At 41.5% G+C, this 12,491-nt stretch overlaps 1 protein-coding gene across 4 annotated transcripts in view; it reads right to left on the bottom strand.

Moving 5' to 3' along the window:
- The window catches only part of LOC114647026 (leucine-rich repeat and fibronectin type III domain-containing protein 1-like protein), a 636,531-nt gene that overhangs the window by 81,234 nt on the left and 542,806 nt on the right, over nucleotides 1-12,491 (bottom strand). For 3 of the 4 annotated variants that reach the window (XR_003715451.2, XR_007936295.1, XM_028795504.2), the window contains exon 5: nucleotides 5,901-6,012. The exons of the other annotated variant lie outside the window; for it this stretch is intronic. Coding sequence is in view for 1 of the 3 variants with exons in the window: in XM_028795504.2 (XP_028651337.2) it covers nucleotides 5,945-6,012 (68 nt within the window). In the remaining 2 variants the exon portion in view is untranslated. The remainder of the gene's footprint in view (nucleotides 1-5,900; nucleotides 6,013-12,491) is intronic. 4 annotated transcript variants of the gene reach the window in all.

Genomic DNA, 12,491 nt, shown 5'->3' on the forward strand with positions numbered 1-12,491 from the left:
AAAGGAAATAGTAAGGGTATAAGAAATAAACCTGATCATTTAGATTTAAAATTCAAGGTGGAGGTAATGAATTTCAGTGTAGTCACGAACTCTTACCTAAACTTTAAATCACACATTAACCAGATAAATAGGACTGCATTTTTTCACTTAAGGAATATTGCGAATGTTAGACCTCTTATAACATCACAAGAAGCTGAAAACTAAATTCACACTTTTGATTTTAGTCAGCTAGATTACTGTAATGCAGTCCTAACTGGACTACCTAAGAAAGATGTCAGTCGGTTGCAATTAGTGCAGAACGTAGCAGCAAGAATCCTAGCCAAAAACAGAAAGTCTGAGCACATCACACCAGTCTCAGCATCATTACGCTTGTTGCTCGTGTCCTTTAGAACTGACTCTAAAATACTACTAATGGTGTATAAATCCTTAAATAATCTTTGTCCCTTCTTATATTTTATAATGTTTGTCCCCCTATACTCCAAGCTGTAACCTTAGATCTTCTACTGGTCTGCTTATAATTCCAAGAGCCAAGCTTAAAAGAAGTAGCCAGGTGGTCTTCTGCTGTTATGCACCAAAAATCTGGAATACTTTACCAATGGAGATTCACCAGGCTAATACTGTGGAGTGTTTCAAAAAAACTGCTAGGAACCCATTTTTAAAAATTTGTCTCGTTCCTAGCTACATTTTACTGATACACTTAATAGACCATGTAGGTATAGAATTATCCTACTGTTCAAGGATTTACAATATTCACTAATCTCTGCCTCTCTCTTCTTCCTTTTCTGGTTCTTCTAACTGAGGCTCTGTGTGTGGAGCCACCAGTGATGGTGGAATGAAGGCGAGAGCCCCAGCTGTCCATGAGACTCAGTGTATCAAATCCTCTCATACAAAGTCTGGAAACAATGAGGAATAATTTAAGAACATTTAGGTTAGGTAAGGGCAGAGTGGTGGCACTGGTAATCGGAAGGTTGTCGGTTCAAATCCCGTGACTCTACTCAATTGGGCCCTTGAGCAAGGCCCTTAACCTGCAATTGCTCCGTCCTGGGTATGACGTTAATCTGCATCCATCCCTGCAAGTAGGCCCTCCAACCAGCAGGGAAATCTTGGGGGTTGGTGGCAGAATTGGCTCTCCAGATACCATAAAAAAAAACCTGACACTGTTCCATTCCATCTGAACTAGTGTGGGGCTGAGGGGTCACCCATTGGATGGCTGCACTTGGGTCCTAATCTGGGATACTGAGTTGGTTTGTCATGTGGTGGGTGTGGCAATGTGCTGTATCAGTGCAGGCTCCTAATTAGGGAATCCCGGACGGCTTTATCCATTCCTGGTAATTCGGGAATCCCGCATTTCATTCCCGGGAATCCCGGGCGCCCGGGATGACACAGTACACGGGCATCTCACATGTGAACAGTTTTAGAACGACCGACACTTATTTTTAATAAAACTACTGTAACATGTTGACACAAATAAAAGACTAACCTTATCTACAAGCAGTTCATGCTGTCATAGAAGTACATGTATCTTTAGTTGTGGTAATAAGAGCTTAGAAAGCACAACGTCCTCACAGGTGGCGCAGTGGTAGTGCTGCTGCTTTGCATTAAGGAGACAGTGGAAGATTGTGGGTTCGCTTCCCGGTTCCTCCCTGTGTGGATAGCGCTTTGAGTACAGAGAAAAGAGCTATATAAATGTAATTTATTATTATTTTTATTATTAACATGTCCAGCGTGTGGTCGTCCACGCTAGAGCACACCTTCATTCAGAGTACGCCAGCCGCTAAGAAAGCACGCTCTGCCTCAACTGAAGTAGGAGGCACAATCATCAGATACTGATACACTTGTTCTAAACAACACCCGCACTTACCGTTGCTCTGAAATTGCGCCATTTCAGCTTTTACTGATGCATTTAATTTCTTGTCATCATTCTGTGATGGCAAGTTTCTTAGCACAGATAATGCGGATGCAACAGACTGACGCATTGCAATTTCAAGTTGCTGTTCAAAGCTGTTGTCTGATGAAGTGCAAGCTGCAGCAATGGCGCCACCTTAATTATTTTCAACTATAACTATAATATTTCTTGATCGATTTTTACACTTTTACACGCTATATATGCAAACTTGGCCGTTCCCGTTTTCCTTACTCCCTACTCCTAATCTCTCTCTCTAGGGTTAGGTAGGATTTCCAGTAGTGGATGGGTAGTCTTTTGGCCTTAGAATCCCTGCAGATTAAAAAAACTTTAAAAATCAATAAACAAAAAGGAATTGCTAGCTAAGCAGAGGAAAGTTATGCTCCAAAACCCAGAGGTAGACCGACTCCCCACTCCTGACGTTATGCTTCCCTCTCTCCTCGGCCAGCAGCGTCTGTCTTGGATTAGCACGAATATATCACTCCTGCAAGCAAACTATGATTCTTAGCGCGATAAGAGAAGTCGCAAAATCATCCGGAATGTTGAAGCAAATAATAGAAAAAAACCCGATCTAAATCCGTTAAGTAGTTCTCTCATGAAAAGCGGACATACAGACAGACAGACATACAAGCAGATGTTGGATTTTATATATATAGAGATGAAGAAGAAGATAAATGAAATTGATTCTGCTTGTTGAAAATGACGTGGTTCATCGGGCTGTGAACTCAGGCAGCATTGGGGCGGTTTGGGGCAGTTTGCGATCAAGTGTTAAGTGGCAGACTTCGCTCCTTCAAGCGAACTATGATTCTTAGCGTGATGAGAGAAGTCATAAAATCAACCTAGAACATTCAAGCAAATTCTAGAAAAAATCCAGATCTAAATCCATTAAGTAGTTCTCTCATTCGCTAGCTAAGCAGAGGCAAGGTACGCTCTGAGACTGGTGCTTGAGTGACTCAGCATTGGGGCGGTTTGCGATTGAGTGTTAAATGTCACGGATCAGGATCAGCACCTCAATAGGGAAAAGCTGGACTGTCCTCGCCGAGTGGGAGGGGAGTTACTGCCTGAAGTGGAGGAGTTTAAATACATCAGGGTCTTGTTTATGAGTGGGGAGAAAGGAGATGGATAGATTGACACACGGATAGGGACAGTGGTGGTGAAGAAAGAGCTGAGTCAGAAGGCAAAGCTTTTGATTTACCAGTTGATCTACGTCCCTACCCTCACCTATGGTCATGTACTTTGGGTAATGACCAAAAGAATGAGACCATGGACAGAAGTGGCTGAAACGAGCTTTCTCCCCAGAGTGACTAGGCTCTCCCTTAGAGACAGGGAGATGCGTAGACATCTGGGAGAGACTCAGAGTACAGCAGCTGACCCTACTCATCGAGACGAGTCAACTGAGGTGGTTTGGGCATCTGATATGGATGTGGAAGTTTTACAGGCACAACTAGCTGGGAGGAAAGACCCAGGGCTTGCTGCGAGAATTATATCTCTTAGATGACCTGGGGACACCTTGGAATCTCACAGTGTGTGTTAATAATTTAATAAGAGTGCTGAGACGGTTGCCTCCGTGACCTGGTTTTAGGTAAGTGATGGAAATTGACTGAATAAATGAGCATTGATTTTTAATATAGTTAGTAAACTTCTGAAATTCATAGATGACACTAAAATTGGTGGAATGGCAGACACTGATGAAGCAGCAAAAAGAATTCAGAAAGACCTATACAAGCATCAAAACTATGGGCAAACACCCACAGTTTATTATAGAAAAGTGCAAAGTGCTACACGTGGGCAAATGGAACATCAGTTATAAATACAGGATGGGAGACACTGACCTACAGTCTACAGTTCATTGACTAAACAACGTATAGAAGCAATTAAAAAGTGAAATAAAAGGTTAGGTTGAATCTTTAAAAAACTATTGCATATAAGTCAAGGGCCGCTATGCTCAAACTATTTAATACACTACTAAGATGACATCTGGAGAATTGTGTGAAGTTCTGGTCACCACAGTACAAGAAAGACATAACAGCACTGGAAGTTGTGCAAAGGAGAGCAAACATGTGCATCATGGGACTGAAAGACATGTCCTACTCTGACAGATCCAGAGAATTCAACCTCTTTATTCTTAAGTGGAGGAAACTGCATGCGGACCTAATCCAGGTTTAGAAAATTCCTCAAAGGCATTGCTAAAGAAGATCCAACAGAAAACTTTCCTCTTAATTATGAATCACATACTCGAAGACATCAGTGGAAATTAATGGGAAGTGTATTTAGGACTGAAGCCAGAAGGCACTTCTTGATGGAAAGCGTTGTGGAAATTTGGAACAAAGTACCGAGACATGGAGTTGAAGCAGAAATCTTGAAAACCTTTAAGAAGGATCTGGATGAGCTACTGGGACAGCTTAGCTATTAGCTAAAGAAACGGGCTTGATGGACTGAATGGTCTCCTCTCATTTGTCAGATTTCTTATGTTCTAATATTAGGCATTGTCCTTTGTGAAAAAATACTCAGTAATGCAAATATCTAATAAACATGTTTGTCAAGCATGGTAGTCCTCCATCAAGAAAGCCAAGCAATGCCTTATAGATATATGGTGCCTTCCTTAATCATTGGGATTATTTCTCCCACAGCATGTAGAAATGACAATGCTTTTTCTACATGCTCCCCCCATTTCTGGGCACCATAATGTTTGGGATAGAGCAGCGTTTCTCAACCTTTAAGTATTTGCGACCTGAGTTTTCATAACTGTTTTAATCGCGCCCCCCTAATGTTTTTTTGAAAGGAGCCCACTAATACCAATTTGTTCTTTTTTAATTAATGATTTATGATAGATGCATATTTTATTATACCTACTTAACTTTTATCGACATTTATCTAACTCTATATTTATTTTTCTAGTATCAGAGTGTAGTTTAAATTAATTTGTTTTGGTTTCAATAGATGTATTTTTCATATTTTCGATTCTTGTTTTCTTTTTTTCACATCTTCACACCCCCCCCCCCCCCTTTTTGCTACTTCGCGCCCCCCTAGGTTTGAGAACCACTGGGATAGAGAAAGGTATCTTATGAAGCCATGAAACAGACCTGAGGAATCACAAACACTTGTGGTGCTAATTGTGCTTATGGTGTCCTTAAAATGGGGGAACCTGTAGATAAAGTGTTGTGTGACCAAAATGTACGCAAATCCCCTTAAATGAAAGTCTGCAATGTGCACTTTAATCCCATCTGAATTGTTGGGGTAAGTGAAGGAAAAAATGGGTCTTTGTCTGAAACGTTATGGAGGGCACTGATAAGAGGACATCAGATAAGACAGAATTTTCTTCCATCCACTCCCTTGTCCATATTCTTACCTGTTAATGCCATCGACACAGAAGCTACCCCAGTAATAAAGACACAAGGCTGAGACATTCTCTAATTGGTGGATGTTGCACCACTCAGTTATTGAAAGAAGCCAATCCAATTGTTCAGTGGTAGTACGATTATAAGATCTGTAGATCACATGTATTATAAATGTAACAGACACTTCTCTTAAATCTTCTAATTTGTAAAAATTATTGGGATTTTTCTTACCCTTATGTTGGCAAAGTTTCACAGTGAGCCTTGCTATCTCACGTATCCGGTTCATTTAAATGAAATACTTGGTGATTGTCTGGGTGGAGTTGGCACCTTCTCCCAATTAGTGACTTTCTCGAGGTACACCCATTTTCATCCCATGTCCCCAACACATTAGGTTAGAATGATTGGTGACTCCAAATTGGCCCCAATGTGACTAAGTGTGGCTGTGCGTCCGCGTCCTCGACACCTGGTCTAAGGCGCTTTGCTGCCTTCAGCTGGATGGGCACTGCCCTTTGCGACCTTAAATTGGATGAAGTGGCGTTCGGTTTGTATATATGCATGTATATCAAATTGGTGTCAGTGTCTGAGTATTTAAAGCAAGTCTCATTTCTCAAAACACACATGCAGTCATTAAAAATGCAGAAAAAAAATGTTATGATTACTCTTTAGAATGATGGCTGTTTCCCAGGGTCTGTGAACGAAGTCATCAAATTTTAAAATCACTCCATTCCCGGGGACTCTTCTTCTCTTCTGCAGCCTGAGCCATCTGTGCATCTGTCAAAAATAAACATCCATGAGACAAAGAAACCATATGGCATTCCAAGAATCTTTTTCTCTGCCCAAGAGCCAGCTGGGAGACATACAAGGCCCTGGACGATTCTTGGTAAATTAGCTTTATGATGTCCTTTTCTTGAGAAGAATTTTTTTTTTTTTAACGAGTTCATGCAAATTAATTTGAAAGTCGTCTTACTTAATCTTATCTCAGAATGATTATAACTTACTTAGAACTCTATGGAGATTCACTACTCCCTGCTGTCCCCCACACTCTTCTAGTTATCACATTTTCAGTGATAGTGCAACTACATGAAGATGAAGAACCATTGGCTCCTCAACAAAAAGTCTCACCTGGTCAAGACTGGATTTTTCAGGATCGAAAGCAGACTGTTAGATGCTATTATGATTGGTCCATTTTATGAAATTTTCTGTCTTTCCCTTTTAATTTTTTTTAGGAGATCCTTGTGGCTAAACTGTGATTTTTATACTCGGGAAATCTGAATTTAACAGTTCAGTTTATTCTGTTCATCATTTTCCTCGAAGGTATGTAGCACCACCTTAGGGTAACAGGGGGCGCTGTCGCTAACCATGTCTTCTACTTTTCCTCCTGCAACACCCTGAGGGCACCTGACTCCTGACATTCTGGTTTTTCTACGATATACAGGGTGGCCCATATTTATGTATACGAGGTGAGACACAAAAATAACTGGACTGGGCTTGGGGCTTTCCTGGAAAACCATCTGGAGATCGGCCGGACGTAAATCATAGAACTACAGGTGCTGGTCATAAAATTTGAATATCATGACAAAGTTGATTTATTTCAGTAATTCCATTCAAAAAGTGAAACTTGTATATTAGATTCATTCATTACACACAGACTGATGTATTTCAAATGTTTATTTCTTTTAATGTTGATGATTATAACTGACAACTAATGAAAGTCCCAAATTCAGTATCTCGGAAAATTAGAATATTGTGAAAAGGTTCAATATTGAAGACACCTGGTGCCACACTCTAATCAGCTAATTAACTCAAAACACCTGCAAAAGCCTTGAAATGGTCTCTCAGTCGAGTTCTGTAGGCTACACAATCATGGGGAAGACTGCTGACTTGACAGTTGTCCAAAAGACGACCATTGACACCTTGCACAAGTAGGGCAAGACACAAAAGGTAATTTCTAAAGAGGCTGGCTGTTCACAGAGCTCTGTGTCCAAGCACATTAATAGAGAGGCGAAGGGAAGGACAAGATGTGGTAGAAAAAAGTGTACAAGCAATAGGGATAACCGCACCCTGGAGAGGATTGTGAAACAAAACCCATTCAAAAATGTGGGGGAGATTCACAAAGAGTGGACTGCAGCTGGAGTCAGTGCTTCAAGAACCACCAGGCACAGACGTATGCAAGACATGGGTTTCAGCTGTCGCATTCCTTGTGTCAAGCCACTCTTGAACAAGAGACAGCGTCAGAAGCGTCTCGCCTGGGCTAAAGACAAAAAGGACTGGACTGCTGCTGAGTGGTCCAAAGTTATGTTCTCTGATGAAAGTAAATTTTGCATTTCCTTTGGAAATCAAGGTCCCAGAGTCTGGAGGAAGAGAGGAGAGGTACAGAATCCACGTTGCCTGAGGTCCAGTGTAAAGTTTCCACAGTCAGTGATGGTTTCGGGTGCCATGTCATCTGCTGGTGTTGGTCCATTGCGTTTTCTGAGGTCCAAGGTCAACGCAGCCGTCTACCAGGAAGTTTTAGAGCACTTCATGCTTCCTGCTGCTGACGAACTTTACGGAGATGCAGACTTCATTTTCCAACAGGACCTGGCACCTGCACACAGTGCCAAAGCTACCAGTACCTGGTTTAAGGACCATGGTATCCCTGTTCTTGATTGGCCAGCAAACTCACCTGACCTTAACCCCATAGAAAATCTATGGGGTATTGTGAAGAGGAAGATGCAATACGCCAGACCCAACAATTCAGAAGAGCTGAAGGCCACTATCAGAGCAACATGGGCTCTCATAACACCTGAGCAGTGCCACAGACTGATCGACTCCATGCCACGCCGCATTGCTGCAGTAATCCAGGCCAAAGGAGCCCCAACTAAATATTGAGTGCTGTACATGCTCATACTTTTCATGTTCATACCTTTCAGTTGGCCAACATTTCTAAAAATCCTTTTTTTGCATTGGTCTTAATTGATATTCTAATTTTCCGAGATACTGAATTTGGGACTTTCATTAGTTGTCAGTTATTGACTGACAAAAACATTCCCGTCCTCGATTATCCTCCCTATTCGCCAGATTTAGGCTCCCTGTGATTTTTAATTGTTCCTGAAAATACAAAGTGACCTGAAGGGAACTCATTTTTCTTCAATGGATGAAGTGAAGACAGAAACGACAAGCCTGTTGAAGAGCCTCAAGCAAGAAGATTTCCAGCATTGCTTGAATCAATGGAAGATACATATGGAGCGGTGTAGAGATGGGGAGGGGGACTAGATAGAAGGTGGCGATGTTTAGAATGCTGTAATTCATCAATACATTTTTTTTTCACCAATCCGGTTATTTTTGTGTCTCACCTCATATGATTGAAAAGGTGTTATTGTCATGAAACTACCAATGTTATTATCACGTAACATAATGGAACTGAACATTAAGAACCTTAACTGTTTTTTCATCCAATGTCGTCCACCAATACGCCTGAAGAAGAACCCAACTTTGAAAGTCATTCGTCACAAGAGCAGTGTTGGCATTGGTACGCACACTCCTGGGCCTACTTGCTCCCTTTCCTTGCAAAACAGTACCACTGATGTCAAATTTTGTGTTTCTTCTTGCGATGGTTAGCACACCAGGGCCACTGCCTCCAAACTCAATTCAACTCAACTGCCATCCTCCGTTTCACCACCGCAGAGTTGTTTGTTGCGGAGTATAAATGCACACAACATACGCGCTGCTCCAGTGACAATTGATTCGCTGCCATTCGGTATTCAAACACAGCAGGGGTTGCCCGGTCCAGCACATCATTCCATTCCCATTCTCAGGCTACACACTGATGCCATTTTCAACACTTTTCACGCGGTGGTTTAAATGCTACAACCTGTGAAACGTCACATACATAAGTATGGGCCACCCTGTATTGTGAGATCTCAGAAGGAGACAGCAATCCTATAACCTGACGTGACCTGAACTTGAACTAAGCTGGCTAATTTGTGGCTAATTTGCGGTTATCATTTTTGTTTAGTGAAGGGAAAAGGGATGCTGAGATGGGATGGGGGTGGTGAACGCAGATATGCATTTACTATATCAATCTGTAATGGTAAAGAAGGAGCTCAGTCAGAAGGTGAAGCTCTCAATTTACCAGTTGATCTGTGTTCCTCCCCTTAACCAAGGTCATGAGCTTTGGGTAATGACGAAAAGGATGAGATTGCGGGTGCAAGCGGCCAAAGTGAACTTTCTTCACAGGGTGGCTGGCCTCTCTCTTAAAGGTATGGTGGGAAGTGCAGATATTCACTCCATTCTAATTATGTTGTTGGACTTAAGCACAGTGTTTGACACCATTGACCATTCTATTTTACTGCACAGGCTAGAAATTGATGTTGGCTCACGGACACTGTGCTTGCCAGTTTTAACTCTTATTTATCAAACCGATTCCAATACGGAACACAGGAAATTCTACCTGGACCAGACAATGTCACTTCTGGTTTTGCGGCCTTGATGATGTCACTTCTGGTTTCAGGCCTGATGACATCACTTCCGCCAACTTGCTTTAAAAACCAGCTGACTTCTGATTGCAAACTCGGTTCTCTCTTGGACTCAGCCTGTATACATTGTACTACCAATTTTCACTTCCTTGCAGCCTTATTCAAGTATACGGATGGCTGCCCCAAACCTTTTTCTTATGTCACACTTGATTAATCCATCTATCCATTATCCAACCCGCTATATCCTAACTACAGGGTCGTGGGGGTCTGCTGGAGCCAATCCCAGCCAACACAGGGTGCAAGACAGGAAACAAACCCCGGGCAGGGCGCCACACACACCAAGCACACACCAGGGACAATTTAGAACCGCCAATGCACCTCACCTGCATGTCTTTGGACTGCGGGAGGAAACCGGAGCACCAGTAGGAAACCCACACACACATGGGGAGAACATGCAAACTCCATGCAGGTTGGACCCAAGAAGCAAACCCCGGTCTCCTAACTGCGAGGCAGCAGCGCTACCCACTGCGCCACCGTGCCGCGCTCACCTGATTAATGCTATAAATATTTACTATAGGGCATCCCCTATACTGCAAAAAATGAAATCTAAGCAAATGTAAAGTATTTATATCATTGCGTTATCATTTCCTTATTGTAAGAATTATTGACTTATCAAAAGATTTGTATTAACAATTATTTAGCTTACTTTAAGTAATCTTTTCAAGTAAATTTTGCTTACACCATTGGCAGATTAGTTTTTTAAATAAATGCAAATCAACTCCTATTTAATGTTTTTTTTTTAGTCTAGCTTTTGCATATGTATTTTTTGCAGAGTAGCATGCATCACAATTAAGCTCTGCACAGAGCAGTTAACACCAAAGAGGAAGGTGAGGTGATGCCCTGCTTGTAAGCCAAGGATGAGCCCCTTGAGAATGCAGCTTCAGGTCAGCCACACTCTACAAGGCCCCAGCCTACCTAACAAGAACGTTAAGAGCAATCGATTTTCTAAACGTTAATTATATTTGTTTAGTGATACTTAAAAAGTGAGACTCATAGTTCAAACAAAACAAAAAAAGGTTCCGTATAATCTGTTTTACAAAACACCTGAATTTTGTGCCAGCAACAGAAAGAGTGACAACTAAATAGCAATCCCATTCTCCATCTACCCAGTGTTTATAGGTCCAAAACTTCAGAGCAACAGTGCTGTCATTTCAAGTCAGCAGAGACAAACGAAATTAACATTTCCAGGTATGCATAATGAAGACTAAGTGGAGAAGTGTTTCTATGAAGATGCTAAAAATCCAAAGGAGAATAAGTAAAGTTGATGGCGACCATTACTCAAAAGAGACGCAAGGGAAAATGTGCAAGCCGGATCACAGTGAAGTTTATGCCAACTTCAAGGAGCGAAGCAGGTGAGAATTGTACAGAATTACCTTATTGCCATTTAAACTTTATTTTTAGTGTGGCAGGGGAACTCAACTCTGGTCCTGGAGGTCCACAGTGATTGCAGGTTTTTAATTAATTAGACACCATTTATCTCTAAATATATAAAATCCAATATCTGTCTGTGTGCTTTTCACGAGAGAACTACTTAATGGATTTAGATCAGGTTTTTTTCTGTAATTTGGTTGAACATTCCAGTTGATTTTGCGACTTCTCTCATTGTGCTAAGTATCATAGTATTTATGAATCTGAGAGAACGGTTGTAGGCCAAGGGAACGGGGTCCGGGGGCCTCCTCACTCATGGTTAAATCTACTTTTTGGCCACGTTTTGGAGTGTACCTTGCCTCCGCTTAGCTAGTAATATCTGTTTGTTTATTGATTTTTAAAATTTGTCCTATTTCACTACTACGCGGGCAAAGCCGTGGGTGCCACTTCCTATCTCTAAGAGAGAGCCCAGGCACCCTGGGGAGAAAGCTCGTTTCAGTCACTTGTGTCCATGGTCTCATTCTTTCGGTCATTACCCAAAGCTCATGACCGTAGGTGAGGGTAGGGACGTAGATCAACTGGTAAATCAAAACTTTCGCCTTCTGACTCATCACTTTCTTCACCACTATAGATTGGTATAGCGACTGCATAACCACGCTCGCTGTCACTATCTGTCAATCTGTCAATCTATCCATCTCCTTTCTCCTCATTCATAAACAAGACCCTGATGTATTTAAACTCCTCCACTTCAGGCAGTAACTCCACTCCCACTCGGAGAGGACAGTCCACCTTTTTCCTATCAAGGACCATTGCCACAGATTTAGAGGTGCTGATCCTGATCCCTGCCGCTAAACACTTGTTTACAAACTGCCACAAACCGCCCCAATGCTGCTTGAGTTCACAGCCCAATGAACCACGTCATCTACAACAAGCAGAATCAATTTCAATAATCATCTTCTTCATCTCTAAATATAAAAAATCCAACATCTGTCTGTCTGTATGTCTGTCCTCTTTTCACGAGAGAATACCTGTTTGTTTATTGCTTTTAAAAGTTTGTCCTGTTTAACTACTAAAAACTACTATATATATATATATATATATATATATATATATATATATATATATATATATATATATATATATACACACTCCATTTATAAAATCCAACGTCTATCTGTCTGTATGTCTGTCCGCTTTTCATGAGAGAACTACTTAACGGATTTATATTGGGATTTTTTTCTATAATTTTCTTGAACATTCCGTTTCATTTTTCGACCTCTCTCATTGTGCTAAGTATCATAGTTCACCTGCGGTACCAATTTATTTGCGCTAATCCAAGAGTGAGGCTGCGAGCCAAGGGGAGGGGGG

This window comes from Erpetoichthys calabaricus, chromosome 1 (assembly GCF_900747795.2).
Source record: "Erpetoichthys calabaricus chromosome 1, fErpCal1.3, whole genome shotgun sequence".
NCBI lineage: Eukaryota > Metazoa > Chordata > Cladistia > Polypteriformes > Polypteridae > Erpetoichthys > Erpetoichthys calabaricus.